We start from the raw sequence: 14,489 nt of genomic DNA on the forward strand, positions 1-14,489 counted from the left end.
TCGGAGTACGTAGGTATTTTTTACTACTACTAATATATTCGAAGCTAACGAGTTCTCTTTTTTACCTAGACTCGACGTCGCTATATATCTAGATCGCTTAATAGCGTAGTAATAGAGCGCCTACTTAGTTTTATAATATAGATAGAGCGTAGTATAGCGAGTAAATTATAGTAGATAAAAGAAGAATAGTCTATACTACTTTTAGTAGTAGTAAGTCGAGAGGTTTTAGTAAGCTTAGCGCGTAATAAAGAGTCTCTCGGGCGTAAACTACGTAGCGACGATTATAGTATATATTTATAATAGTATAATATATATAAATTAAGCGATATAAGAGATTAAGGAGTCTATACTAGACGTTTATATAGTATTATATATTTATTAAATATTATAGATAGAAGTATAAAAAAGGAGAGCTTATAGAATATATATAGAGAAAAGCTTTAGCGCGTAATAAAAGGTCTCTTAGGCGTAATCTAAAGAAGCGAGTCTATACTTTTAAGCGTTAACTTTAAACGTATTTTATATAATAATAAGTAACTAGATATACTTTATTTATATAAAGAATAGATAACTCGATATAGCCTATAAAATATACTATTTTTTTTAAAAAAAGAATTAAAATACGCTTCTAACCTCTAACTTCGAAGCTACGTATAGAATAGTAAAGAATTCGCTTCTATAAGCTAAATATAACTAGCTTAGAGTAACTGTAAAATATAGTATCTATAATATAAGCTAGAATTCTAGTAGTAGATATAAAGAACGGACTTTTTTATACGATTTAAGCGATAGTATTTATAGAGCGTTAATAGCTCTTTTAAGTATCTTTTTTTTATAGAAATACCTAGCGCTCTATAGATATTTTTTAATCGCTTTCTCCTCTAAATAAATATCGCTACTATATAGCGTATATACTAGAATACTATAGTTAGTAAAATAGTAGATACTTTATACGTTAGCTATTAAATACCTCCTAATTAGCTATATAAAACCTAGAAGACTATATAATATTATATAGCCCTATATAATAAAATAGGCCCTCTACGAGCGTTATAATATATACTTAGAGTATACCTTAGGAATACGTATTATAGGCCCGTACGTAACCCTAAACTTTACGGAGAGAAACTTAGAATACGCCGTAATCCCCGTATTTTATTATTTTAGGTATAGAGGCTAATAGTAGTATCTAGGCAGTACGCGTAGTCGTGTAGATCCTGTCGGCCGCTTTGCCCTCGAGTACATGTACGGAGGTTCCTAAAGCTCGCCTTGCAGCGGTGAAACATTAGGCATGTTCAGCTGAATAGCGAAGCAGAGAGGTGCAGTTGCCCCCATGTTATTATAGTGGCTTTTAAGAGAGATTCCCAAGTCACCATGCTTTGCATTCAGAGGTAGGCTTGCGACGTGCGTGTTCGAAGCGCCAGGTCTTTCCTGGACGTGTGGGATATTGTACCAATGGTGGCTGTGGCTCGGCGTTGTGCAACTTGCAAAGCCAGAAAGATCAAGGTACGAGTGGACCTCATACATGAATGTGTCTGCGTTTTGATGCAGGGATCCTGATCAATACTTGCAGTGTGATCAAGACTGGCCGAAGTGCTGGCAGTGCGAAAGCAGCAATCGAGAATGCCCTGGGCCGCCGCGAAAGGTCAAGTTCATGCCGGTGCGGACACGGCCTCCAAAGAAGAATAAGACAGATGATGCCGTTTCTCTGGCACCGAAGTTGGACGACACGACCCAATTTGCGACATGTCCAGACCAACTCACAGCAGAGTATATTCACACGTCTAGCATCCGATCGACTGGATTGGCCTGCCTTGACAAGCAAGAAACTGCCATTAGAGCGGCGATCAACCCCTGCCTATCGTGGTCGGTTGCCACACAGCTTGCCACCCTGTTGGACGACAACATTGAATGCTTACCTTTCTTCGCTTCATGTTCATACATTGAAGAAGTTCCTCGGATGCTCGACTCCAGTCCCGCATTGACCGCCACGATAGCTTGCTGTCTTGATGCTTGTCAGCAGACCTACTCTGTCCCTCGTCGCAAGAGAGCGTTGGATGCCAGCCTCTATGGCCAAGCTCTTGCTACGATTAACGACGCACTTGAGCACTCTTCAGCGAGCCTCAGCACATTCCTCGCTGTCTCTCTTATCGCTCGCCTCGAATCACTACTCTGTCCACGGCAACTGGCCCGTATACCTTGCTGGTCCATCCACGCGTCTGGGATATCCGATTTGTTGCGTTCCAGGGGAGTTTTCGACCACAACGATCGGGTGGCTCAGCTGGCGGTACTCGAGAACTTTGGACCCATTATCGCCGACTCCATTCTAAAAGATCAAGACTGCTTTCTCTCATTACCCGAGTGGCAGCAACCTCTATGCCTCCATTCGAATATCGACAAACACGATCCTCATTGTCTCACACTTGAAGTCTTCTCACAGCTGGCTTTCTTGCCAAGTTTGATAGCGGCCGTGCGTCGATATCGCAGAAGCGAGGGCAGCGCCATTGAAGCGTGCGAAGCTGCGAAGCTGGCCATGTTTATGCACAGCAGTCTGGAAACCCTTGACCGAGCTATCGGAGGAGCCTATATATCAAGACTGAGTGTCGGTCCACCAACGTGGGTCGACATTGATGCGCCCATTTGGAAAGTCTACCAAGAACCATCGCAACAAGATTCTCGGACGATCACTTGGCATGCGCTTTTAACCATCATCTTGAACAAAGCGCTCATCTTCCTTAAAAGCTCGGTGGACTTCTACATCGAAGGGCTAGGAAACCATCTGGTCGAAGACTTGGAAGCACAGGCTCACCGCTGTAGCGTGAGGATTTGGATGTTAGCTGAAGTGGCCCGCCAGAAAGGCGTAGCCGAGTTCTACTTCTACCCAGAAGCTTTGTGTTCTACGTACGAGTACACTAACAATGACAATGAAAGGGACTGGATTGTTAGCTTGATGAATGAAGTCATAAGTGATACTTGGTTAGTAGAGACCTGGACTCGCCAGGCTGTCAAAAATGTGTCTTTGACGCTGGCGGGAGTCTTCGACTGACCGAAATACGACTCTGCTTTACTCTGCTTTCAATCGATTACCAATGTCACTAACTGCTTAGCCCTGGCTTTGAACCGCCTCGAAAAGGAGGAGCTGAACTTATCGAACACTAGTCGTGAAGAGTCACAGCTGAATCGGAGAAACGGGGCTCTCTTCGTGGAAATCGTTTTGTACTATTAATACAACTTCTTCGAATACAATCACTGGACACCCAGACCAGATTTCTCGAGTATGCTCACTGCTGCGTACCCGACTTTGTCCTCGCGTCTGCCATCGCTAAGTTGAACGTCCAAGTTGCATATGCCGCGCTCAGACCTATTACAGACACTCTTCGCGGTGCACATGGCCTCCCAGGCTGGCGATGGCTGTTCATTGTCGAAGGTGTTGACACGGTTCGCATTTCCTTGATCTCGCCATTGTGGCTTGTTGACTACCCTGTATCCTCCAAGTGGCTTGCTGTCTGACGGCTTCTAGACCGCTGCGTGCAGGTTGCCGTTGACGGCGAAAGAGCGCTTCCTCCCCTGAAGGCTCTCGCGGCGGCGCTACGAAACTGGAGACTATGGATGCTTATCTCGAGCTATCATACCATCATTAGCATCTTGTCGTTATCCTATTTCTACCCTTATACCTCAAGGGCCTAGGCTATATCTCCATCAAAGCACAGCAAGCTCTGGAGCAATCTTCTGCATCCTGGTCCTAACGATACTCGCCGTCGTGCCTTGTTACGTGTTTCTGTGCCTTTTGACAGCCTGCACATGGACCACCAATCCAATCTCCGAGTCTTTTGCCTCTACGAGCATGGCTCCATTACAACCGGAGGTTCGGGCCATCTGTCTCGCTTTCATCAACGCCATAGCCAATATCGGGCATATCTACTTGATGCCTTCCACCGACGCGCCACAGTACATGAAAGGCTTTACAACATTTGCTTGCCTTCTCTTCTTTGGGGGTTGTCTGTACTCCACGGCGACGATTATATTCCGGCGACGCCCATTTACCCTGGTAGTGACAAGCTATTGATCTTGCTGCATCGTTGAGCACCTTGCCAACAGAAAGATGGGCGAAAATATTGTCTGCAAACCGAAAACATACCGAGCTTCGTGGCGATGGCATTATATCCTGGATCTCTGCATACGGATGGGATATATAATCGATAATTGAAGAGCCCGAGGGCATTCTCCAATTCCTTTTCGAATTCGGGTGCCTCTCCAGTCCCTATTGTGCCAGACTCCGGATCAAAACGCAATGTGGACATTAACATAACCACTGGGTCGCAGACTTCTTGTTGCTGGATCTAATGCTACACTAACGCAGAATCTCGCTGGTCACACAGACAGATGTCTGGTGACTCGCAACATCGCTACGCCGAATGCGAACATACCGCAAGTCTTGGACGACGCAATCTGTACCAGCCGAGTACAGCTCCTCTGCAGTGTGGGTGGTCACGACACCAACAACGCGGCATCCAGCAGCCTTGCCAGACATTGCCTCTGACGGTGCATCCTCGAAATCGAGAGCCGGACTCGACTCGTTGGTAGCATTTGGGATAAGGCTTGCCATGCTCAACGTCTTCCAATGCCACCACGACTCCAGGCAGACTTAGGCCGAACTTGTGGAACCAAGCTTCAATCGGTCCTGTGATTAGCGAACTGACAACTGAGTATGTCAATTTATCTCAAGCCCGCAAAGCAAGTCCCTTGCTCCTAGTACTCCAGTAACTCCAGCCCAAAACCGGGTCGGGACCAGTGCCTCTACCCTGCGAACGTGTAGAGAAATGGAACATTTAGTGTCAGCGGAATGCCAAGAGGCTCTGACGGGACATCTTTCTTACAGTACCACGTCGCCAGATCGGGGCGGTAGAGTCGGAAGACATCGATTGCTCTTCCGCCATGAGATGTTCTTAATGTCTTCTTCGGATCCACACCAAGCTCAGTGGCAAGCCTATGCCCACAGTCAGTCATGTCCCAAAAGTCGTGTTGAATCGTACTTATATATGCCAGTATTGCGTGATTGATGATGTAGAGTCCACAATGAATGGTGCCGTCCATGTCCAGAAGGATTGCATCGCATCTCGCAGACCAGTCGTCCGATGGACTCTGCTGGCGGTCAACCAGCCCGCTCGATATTATCTCGTGCCCGTACGCAGCAACTTGTCTTGTTTCAGAACGTCTGCAATCGAGAAATTTGTCTGTCAAGGCGAAAATTTGGATGGTCCCCAGGCAGCGTCCTCAAGCTCCGAATCAGGGGCTGCTCGGCTCCAAGAACAGCCAAAATGCCCGTGCCCAATTCTTATCTCAACCGCCACGCAAGGCTGTCGAGCAACGTCAACGATGCGGCATCGCGTCTGCTTACATGTAAGATCTCGATAATCTACCACAACTTCTAGTTGTTTCGTGGTCGATTGCCGCACTTCCATGTCCAGAACATCGGAGAGGAGCCGGCCGCCATGATGAGCACTTCACAGGGCAACAGCGAAGCGACAGGATCTTCAAACTGGCTAATTCAAGCAATGGATTCGAATTTTTTCTTGCATGGTTTCACTGGTCCACACAATCATTTAGCGGAGTTTAAGAAGCCCGCCTCTGTGCCCAGTGCATTCACGCCGCTCTCCCGGTCCACTTGTAGCTCATAGGCGTGCGCTATTCATGCCCTTCTCTTCGCATCACATTCTAGCCTCGAAAGAGCACTCAGACCGAACTCGAACGCACCATCAGCGACACTGTAGGCTGGATTTCCCGCTGCAGTGACGTCCGACTTTGCTGCGAAGTTTGCAATCTAGTCGGCTTCAGGCGTATGTAACCGTCGGTCAACTAGCAAGTCTTGGCTAGATCTGATCGGAATGTACAGACTTCAAGAATGATCTGAAAGAAAGGCTTGCTCTTCGCACTCTTCGCAAGACTGCGTCTTGGCATCAGCGAGCCATCAGCCTTGCATTCAGCCCTAGGATGCATTCTGACATGTGATTGGACAGGTAGAACTCTCAGCAACAGTGAACTGGCAGAGCTCGCCTGGAGGATCCGAGCAACGCCCTTTCGAAGTAATGTCTCCGACGATCCCAACAGTTTGCGTTTGACGCGAATCCAGTAAGAAATGCGCAGCAGGGCATGGTACTTTCACCGAGGAGGTTATAAAGTTACATTGACACCAAGGCCGCCATGGTAATCAATTGCTTACCTACTTCAACCTCTTTCTACCATGCCCCTTTCCTTGCCGACGACTGGACTTTTGGTCGCCACCTTAGCTGTGGTGTTACTCTTGCTCTATAGGGCGGCATTGCCGAAGCCCATTGCAGGGATACCATACGATCGAAAATCAGCAAACCGTCTTCTTGGAGATGTTCCAGATGCCTTGAAGCACCATGCACAAACCTCGGAGATGGTAACCTTCCTGGAGAAGAAATGTCTGGAGCTTGGGTCCCCAATAGCCCAGGTCTTCATGCGACCATTTTCAAGGCCTTGGGTGGTGCTCATCGATGGGAGAGAGTAAGCAGCTCATGTCAAGAATGTTGAGTTGTTGACCGAACACATCCCAGGTCTCAAGACATCATGGCCCGTCGTGGTCGAGAGTTCGATCGTTCTGAATTCTTTGGAGACCTTCTCGTCTCACTGTTCCCCATGAACCAAGTGTCCATGCGAACGAACGACCAGTGGCGGCACAATCGACGTCTGATGGCGGACGCAATGTCGCCGCGCTTCTTGAACAACATAGCGGCCAAGGAAATCCACCAGAACACCCTTGACCTCATCGATCTATGGCGGCAGAAAATCAGGGTGGCTAATGGACATGTGATCGATGTCGGACAGGATATCAAGTACTGCACGGTGGACACTATCTGGGCTACAGCTTTTGGCACTGCCGTGGATGCCTGCAAGTCTCAGTGCGAGTACCTTTCGACATTGCCAGCGATGAGCCCAGCACTTAAATCACCGGATACCGTCACTAACATACCCGTACACGGCTTGTCCAAAGTTTACAGCGCTCTAGAGACAATTTCGATAAGTTCGGAAATCCCAATGAATTCTGCTTTTGGACGTTGGCACCATTGTAAGCGTGAATCAAAATCAGTCTCATCAGCACATCCTCTGACAGCATCGATGTAGGGTTGGCAATCAAATTATATCCATCCATTCGCCATGCAGTTGCTCTACGTGACCAGCTCATTGAAGCAAGACTGCGACAGGCTTGGAAGACTTTTGGAGAGGCTGTGGTAGATCCGAGCAAGCGTGAAGCAGAGATCAGATGCGTGGTTGATCTTGTGGTCGAGCGAGAATCCGCTATGGCTCACAAGCAGGGCAAAGAGCCGGACAAATACTCGCAAGTCTTGAAAGATGAGCTTGGAGGGTTCCTCAACGCTGGCTTCGAAACCACTTCATCGTCTGTGAATTGGGGCCTCAAGTACCTTACGAAACATCAGGATGTTCAACAGAAGCTCCGCCAGAGCTTGAGACAAGCCTTCAGTAGATCTTCCACCGAAGGACAGCAGCCTGCTGCTAAGGAAATTGCGGAATCGAACGTCCCCTATCTCGACGCATTCATGGAGGAAGTCTTACGCCACAGCTCAATCATATCGACAAATATAAGAGTTGCTACGACTGATGCCCCGGTCCTTGGCCGAATAGTTCCAAAGGGTACGAGAATTCACAATTTGAGCGCTTCATAAAGCTGACGATTCTCAACGCAGGAACAGATATTTTCATGCTTGCAAGTGCCCCTAGCATTCGTGCCCTGATCGGTTAGTTGCTGACGATCAACTCAGACAACAGGACCTGGGTTCAAATACTCGGCCTTCAACGTTGACGAAAGTCTTCGAAGTAGTTCTAGCCAAAGCTTCGATGGCGACTCTGCCCGATGGGACCAACATGCCGACATGCGAGACTTCAATCCCGAACGATGGCTCCTCAGAAACAAGCAAACCAACAAGGTTGAGTTTGATCCTCGCGCTGCCCCGATGCAGGCTTTCGGCGCTGGGGTTCGCTCTTGCTATGGTAATGTCATGAACACCGTCGAGTGGTAGATCAGTTCTGACTCATCGACATAGGCAAGAAGCTGGCCTACATGGAGATGCGGACTATATATACCTTGATTCTCTGGAACTTCGAGCTCCGGCCCGTTCCCCCATCTCTAATGGACTTCAACGGACAAGATGTACTCACTCATCAATCACGGAACGTGAGAGTCATCCTGAAGCAGCTGGATGAGAAGTAGAGGACACAGTCGAACATGAAGCTCTTCATCTACAATTTGTGCTTCTTCTCTCCTCTCTGCAATTTCTTGAATTGCTCTTGGGGATATCCGCGCTCAAAGGCCTCAACACCCCCAACCAACTCACGAACAACTTGCGCATCATACGCAATCTCGTCCACTCTCGACATGACCTTTTTAGTCCTCAGCATGCTCCAGGAGCTGAGATGGTTGCCCAACCTCTCTTCGCAGATCTGCTTTAGTACGATATTCTTGAACTTCTCATCATCCTTTCCGGAAGCATCAATCTCGAATGTTCCGTTGGCGAAACCACTTGCGAGGAGCTGCTCAATCGTGATCTTCCTGGCCATCAGTAAAGCCTCCTTGGCCAAGCCAGCTCCCATTCGATTGACCATGGATCGTGTCGCAGCGCCTTCGACAACGATGCCGATGGAGTTGAAAGGCGCCATGAGATACGTGTGAGGTGCTGCATAGATAAAGTCCGAATGTGAGACCAGCGCTGATGTGAGACCAACGACCGGGCCGTTCAATGCAGTTACCAAGATGTTGCTGTGAGTGTAGAAGGTTTGAGCAATATCGAGCAGACCTGCGAAGTGCTGGACATAATGACGCCGCCGATCTTCGTTTGCAGAGGGCTCTCGATCTTCGTGAATATCGGCTCCACTGTTGTGCTGTCAGCTAGACTTCGCCCGAGCAAATACAGCAATAGCTCACGACGAGAAGAAACGACCTTTCCCCGACAAAAGCGTGATGTACACGTCTTTGTTTTCTGCAGCTTCGCGCATATGGTGGCCCAGCTGTGCCATCATGTCACGGGTCAATGCACCCAGCTGTTTGGGATTGTTGATGGTGATTATGGCTACGTGCCCGCTGTACTCGAGATCGACCGACATGCTGGCAGCTGGAGAAGAGGAGAAGAGGAGAAGAGGAATGGATGCAAGCTTCAGAGGGAGCCTTCCTACTTATATATCCTTTATCCGCCGATCTCGCTCGCTCGCCTGCTTGAACATCATGGTGGTGATTGGTCAAGCTGAAATGTCTCAAAGTTCTGCCAATTTTCTACAAATTAACTCTACAGCTTCGCCGTAGGCGAATTGGGAAAGCACTTCTCCCGCAAGGCCTTCTTCTGGACTTTACCCATCGCGTTTCGAGGCATCGTTTTCAACACATGTAGCTTCTGTGGTAGTTTGTACGGTGCGAGCTCACTCCGCAACCTTTCTCTCACGTTCGCAATGGTTAGCTCCTCAGCCTTGCCTTCGACAGGTACGCAGACAGCGGCCGCCATTTCTCCCCAGGTCGGATCTGGAACGCCCATCACCGCAACTTCCTGGACGAACGGTAACTGCAGCATTGCTGCTTCAATGTCGAGTGCTGAGATCTTGTATCCGCCAGACTTGATGATGTCGACGCTGGCACGGCCTTGGATGAACGCTGCGTTGTTGTGCTCAGCTTTGACCACGGCCATATCACCTGTCTTCCACCATCCATCAGACGTGATCTCTTTGCTTGCAGCACCAGGTCTTCGCCAATATCTAAGACGAATGTTAGGGAGACGAGACAGTTGAATTCAAGCAAGGTTACGAACTCTTTCAGCAGGCCTGGAGTCTTGACTTGGATTTCGCCCACAGTCCCTGGCGTATTGCTCACATCACGACCATCATCAGCAATGAGACGAGTCTGCAAGCCAGGTACAGGCCATCCAACACTTCCCTAGATCTCGTTAGGTATTGAAGGGCCCGATATCTGCAGTTTTGCATACCAGAACTCGCCCGTTCGATTCTAGATTTCCTGAGTAAATGATGCCGGCTTCGGTTGTGCCATATCGCTCTAGTAGTAGATATCCATTTGCAATGTCTGCCCAGGCTTGTCTGATGGGACCTGGCAAGGCCGCGGAGCCACTGATGGCCAGTCTGAGAGACGCAGCGGCGTTCTTGGCTTTCCTCGCCAACTTTATATCATTTTTAATATTTTGGTCGAAATGACCTATCATCTTGACCCAGATTGTTGGCACTGCCATGAGGATTGTGATCGGCGGTTGTGCAGGATCCAAGAGCCGCTGCCAGGCTCTGCTTTCGTCGAACTTGGACATGAACTCTACTGTCGCTCCTGCCCAGAGTGGCAAGAACAAGGAGAGGTTGAAACCATGGCCATGGTGAAGCGGAAGCACATGTAGCGCTCGATCTTGGGGATCAATCTGCCATACCTGTGCCAGACCGCGTAACGAATGTTCGGAGCTTCCAGCCGTATGCACGACACCCTATGGATGGGTTAAGTCAATCGTCTGTAGAAGTTCATGGCCAATGCCTACTTTGGGAGAGCCGGTTGTGCCAGATGTGTAGATTATTGTGCTTGAGGTGTCAGCAGGCCAGTGCAATGCAGCATAATCTATCGCCTGCGACTCTCTCATCGTTAGTCAATGCGTGCTCCGTCATTACTAGTTGAACTGACCTCGTTTGGTACTGCGTCTTTTGAGGTGCTGTTCACATCCAGGCCAACTCTGTCTTTCAATATAGTAGCCAGCCTTGGTCGAAACATGGAGTGATAGAGTATGATAGCCTGATCCGAGTCTGTCACTGTATATGCAATCTCTTGCAATGGATGACTGAGACAAATGGGGACTATTTTCAATAATCAGTTCTAGCTCCGTTCCAAGTGCACTTCAGTTTCTCAGACGTATCTGACCTACTATTGCCCTCAAGCTCCAAATGCTAAGCACTGCGGCGACGAAATCAACACCGGGTGGTACCATGACTCCTACCCTCGCTCCCTCGAGATGGAGCTGTGCATTTTGTGCAGCTCCGATAACATGTTCACGGAAAGCTGTGACTCGTTCAAGCAGTTGGGCGTAGGTGTACTGTCTTGGTGGCGAGGAGGTCGTGTCCGCGGGGTCGATGATGGCGAGACGATTGTATGCAGCATGTGTTGCTAAACGACGGAAGTACTCGGCCATATTGTCATCGTCCAGCACATACCCAATTGAGGATTGAGAGGGTTTCGTCGGCCGGAGAGTAAAGAGACTGGCGGGAAGTCAGGAGCGAAAGAGGAGCAATAGCAGAAGAGGGGTAGTCCACTGGCCACGAGGAGCTCGACCGAAGCATGACGCGGCAAGGAGCAAGCATCTTTGATGCTTATATGGCTTGTGAGGAGACGTCTCTGTGGATATAGCCGTACGGATGTAGGTTGCGGATATGGCAATGCGGATATAGAAAGCGGATGTAGCCTGATTGAACGTGCAGAAGGCCTTCCCCCAGAATGAATCAACCTGTTGAACTCTCTGCATCTTTCTCATCAGACATCCCCAGATCTTCCCCAGACTCTGTCGATCTGTTCCATCATTCTAGTGCAGAGTTGGCAATACACTCTTCATCATGCCTGAGGACCAAGCCAAAAGTCACGACGAGGCCAATGATCATATCGAGAACACCCATGATATCTCCAAGACCGCTGATGCCGCCGTTCTGAGTTCGGTTGTATCAACTAACGTCCAAGTCGACATACTTTTGTTCTCAAAGGCAGAAGAGAGAAGTTGTCTTCGCAGGCTCGATCTTTGGCTTCTGCCCTTCATCCTGTTCACGTACGCCCTGCAATACACCGACAAGGTTATCCTCAACGGAGCATCGCAGTTCGGAATTGTTCAAGACCTGCACCTGTATGAGATCAAAGGCTATGATCCAAAGACACACCAACCCGTTCAAGACTTACATCGCTTCTCGCTGGCAACATTGATCTTTTATTGGGGCTATCTGGCTGGAGGTAGGCCAACGAAGCCATTCATGTGAGGTCGTACAGCTGCTGATTTACACGATCAGTTCTTCCAGCGGCCTTCCTCGCCCAAAAGCTTCTCTTGGGCAAGTTTCTCTCCGCCACGGTAGTCCTCTGGGGTGCCGTAACGATGCTTACGGTCATGGTATCTTCGTACCCAGGCTTTATGGTGCAGCGATTCTTCCTTGGCGTCTGCGAGTCCGGCGCTGGACCAGGCCTCTCTTTGATGATCGCCATGTTCTGGAAGCGGGATGAACAGCCCCTACGATATGCCGTCTGGTATGTTTCTAATGGGATCGGAGGCTTTGTGGGACCCATGCTCGTCTACGGTATTGGTCATATCCATGGCGGTCTCCGTCCTTGGAAGTACCAGTACTTGATTCTAGGTGCCGTCACCGTCGCTTGGGGAGTGCTGATGGTCTTTATACTCCCTGACAATCCACGCTCAGCACGTTTCCTGAAACAGAGAGAAAGAGACGTGGCAGTCGCACGCATACAGTCCGAGCAGCTGAGCGAGGAAAACAAGACGGTCAAGCTACACCAGATCGTCGAAGCACTGAAAGACCCTAAGACCTGGTTGACAGTCATGTCCACCTTTTGCATACATTTCGTTAATGGAGCCGTGTCTGGATTCGGAGCCATCATCGTTCGCAGCTTTGGCTACGGGCAGTTCAAGTCCGTCTTACTGACTGGTTGTGCTGGGCTCTACCTGCTGGTGATGCTCATCATTGCCGGTATCGCGGGATCATACATCCGTCACTCCCGTACATACATCTGGTGTCTCGTTGAAGCACCGGTCATCGTCGGCGCTGCGCTCATATGGAATGTCTCCTGGACTTCAGAACGATCAGCAGCACTGGCTGGGTTCTTCTTGCTCTCTACCTTTGCCCCGGCGTACACCATGCTGCTATCACTGGTGGGCTCAAACACGGGAGGGTACACGAAGAAGGTCTTCATGATGGGCCTCGTGTGGTCCGTATACTGCATTAGCAACGGAGTTGCTCCTCTCTTCGTCCAAACGACTGAAGCTGCGGAGCAATATCCAAGCATGTTTAAAGCAGTCATCGTTACGGCATCAATCTCTGTTTGCTGCCCGTTGCTTATGAGGGTGTACCTCGTCCGCGAAAACAAGAAACGGGATCAAAACTCTGGCCTTGCCTTTACGCACAGCAATACTGCTGGAGACTTGACCGACAAGGAGAACCTGCATTTCCGCTATGCGCTATAAATTTGATGTGGAAGCACAAATCGAAAGAGCTCATCCTACATTCAAAACCTACAAGCCATGGTAGAAGATCAAGCCAATAATTGTTCCTTGAGACTGATCTCCAGATCCTTGAAGTCTGTCCTGCCATATCTCTTCAAAAGCTCCAATGCCCTCCCATTTGCAACTTTGCTGAGATCTCTGTTGTCGTTTAAAGCGGGTGGATATTGCGTCCTCGAAGGGTCAATCTGCTTCAGCGTTTCCATCAGGTCATGATAGTTGAAAGGGCGAGCGAACGCGAACAACCGCTCATCCTTGACATCAGGCTCCAGCAAGGCAGCAACGTGGATGAGGGCACAGTCTTCGACGTCGATGTAGTACTGCGGTGGAAACCCTTGAAGTATCTGAGAGGCTCCCTCATCGCCGTCGTAAAGTCCTTTAACCCACCCGGCTGTAGAGGCGCTTTGCGATGGATCGAGAATACGTCCAACATTCATGTTCGGAAGGACTGTGTTGAAGTCGAATTTGACGGCCTTGGTGAAGTCCCAAGCAAGTCTTTCGCTCGCCACTTTGCTTGCTCCGTAGACTGAGAATGCACGAGATGGCTCGTAAGGCGGAGGTGCCCAGGCCAGCTTGAGATCTTCTTCATTCCATGAGTTCGAGTCGACTTGGAACTGCTTGTTGGGCGTCGGCTTGACGGCGGCGATGGATGACGAGGTATAGACAAAGCGCTGGACACTCGGCACACTCGATGCCGCGGTGAGAGCATTTCGTAGACCTTCCACTGTCGCGGTCACCGTCACATTGGGGTCCGGGTTGAAAGATAGATCGGAAGCGAGATGGACGACTCCGTCAGCGCCTCGACTTGCAGTCAGTTGACGTATTCTATGACAAACGAACAAGACATTACCTTTTACGGCCTCTTTGAAAGCACCGGCAGTCTGCATATCGGGTACAACCAGCCCTTCCACTTCAGCCGCCGCATTTCTCTGCCTAAGCCTTTTCAAAATGGCGGCGAGTTTAGTTGAGTCTCTTGCTGTCCCTCGAACTCGATAGCCAAGGCTCAATAGCTGATCGGCGACATGAGATCCAATATATCCGTTGATGCCTGTGACAAGAACCAGGCTGCCTTTGGGAAGTGCTTTCTCAGCCATTGTGGTTAATTCGAAACCGCGAGCGCTCGACTCTCTTAGCCTTGGATCCTCCTTTTGAAAGATGGTAATTTGAACACCCGGTCTTCTCAATGGCGTCTTGGAACCCTTTTAATGTGAGCTG

The 14,489-nt window shown here is 49.2% G+C and overlaps 7 protein-coding genes across 7 annotated transcripts; 4 read left to right on the forward strand and 3 right to left on the reverse strand.

The window, feature by feature from the left end:
- Positions 1-1,374: 1,374 nt before the first annotated feature.
- On the forward strand, positions 1,375-3,046 carry M409DRAFT_59446 (uncharacterized protein; the record flags this gene model as incomplete). The annotated part of the gene is made up of 2 exons (XM_033814194.1): positions 1,375-1,391; positions 1,552-3,046. The coding sequence occupies 2 exons, from the start codon at positions 1,375-1,377 to the stop codon at positions 3,044-3,046; spliced, it is 1,512 nt and encodes a 503-aa protein (XP_033661806.1).
- A 2,030-nt stretch (positions 3,047-5,076) lies between these two features.
- On the forward strand, positions 5,077-5,496 carry M409DRAFT_59447 (uncharacterized protein; the record flags this gene model as incomplete). The annotated part of the gene is made up of 3 exons (XM_033814195.1): positions 5,077-5,184; positions 5,243-5,400; positions 5,433-5,496. 3 exons carry the CDS (start codon positions 5,077-5,079, stop codon positions 5,494-5,496), a joined length of 330 nt encoding a protein of 109 aa, XP_033661807.1.
- A 640-nt stretch (positions 5,497-6,136) lies between these two features.
- M409DRAFT_70014 (uncharacterized protein) lies at positions 6,137-7,706 on the forward strand (the record flags this gene model as incomplete). Its single annotated transcript, XM_033818535.1, has 4 exons — positions 6,137-6,204; positions 6,313-6,528; positions 6,579-7,090; positions 7,147-7,706. The coding sequence occupies 4 exons, from the start codon at positions 6,137-6,139 to the stop codon at positions 7,704-7,706; spliced, it is 1,356 nt and encodes a 451-aa protein (XP_033661808.1).
- A 574-nt stretch (positions 7,707-8,280) lies between these two features.
- Positions 8,281-9,141, reverse strand: M409DRAFT_59449 (uncharacterized protein; the record flags this gene model as incomplete). The annotated part of the gene is made up of 2 exons (XM_033814196.1): positions 8,281-8,911; positions 8,963-9,141. 2 exons carry the CDS (start codon positions 9,139-9,141, stop codon positions 8,281-8,283), a joined length of 810 nt encoding a protein of 269 aa, XP_033661809.1.
- A 179-nt stretch (positions 9,142-9,320) lies between these two features.
- Positions 9,321-11,198, reverse strand: M409DRAFT_70016 (uncharacterized protein; the record flags this gene model as incomplete). The annotated part of the gene is made up of 6 exons (XM_033818536.1): positions 9,321-9,780; positions 9,834-9,958; positions 10,008-10,505; positions 10,557-10,640; positions 10,697-10,866; positions 10,931-11,198. The coding sequence occupies 6 exons, from the start codon at positions 11,196-11,198 to the stop codon at positions 9,321-9,323; spliced, it is 1,605 nt and encodes a 534-aa protein (XP_033661810.1).
- Positions 11,199-11,616: 418 nt separating this feature from the next.
- M409DRAFT_70017 (uncharacterized protein) lies at positions 11,617-13,238 on the forward strand (the record flags this gene model as incomplete). Its single annotated transcript, XM_033818537.1, has 3 exons — positions 11,617-11,718; positions 11,761-12,001; positions 12,058-13,238. 3 exons carry the CDS (start codon positions 11,617-11,619, stop codon positions 13,236-13,238), a joined length of 1,524 nt encoding a protein of 507 aa, XP_033661811.1.
- A 68-nt stretch (positions 13,239-13,306) lies between these two features.
- On the reverse strand, positions 13,307-14,368 carry M409DRAFT_28531 (uncharacterized protein; the record flags this gene model as incomplete). The annotated part of the gene is made up of 2 exons (XM_033809080.1): positions 13,307-14,073; positions 14,125-14,368. 2 exons carry the CDS (start codon positions 14,366-14,368, stop codon positions 13,307-13,309), a joined length of 1,011 nt encoding a protein of 336 aa, XP_033661812.1.
- Positions 14,369-14,489: the final 121 nt, after the last annotated feature.

Source organism: Zasmidium cellare, assembly GCF_010093935.1.
Source record: "Zasmidium cellare ATCC 36951 unplaced genomic scaffold M409scaffold_44, whole genome shotgun sequence".
NCBI classification, from domain to species: domain Eukaryota; kingdom Fungi; phylum Ascomycota; class Dothideomycetes; order Mycosphaerellales; family Mycosphaerellaceae; genus Zasmidium; species Zasmidium cellare.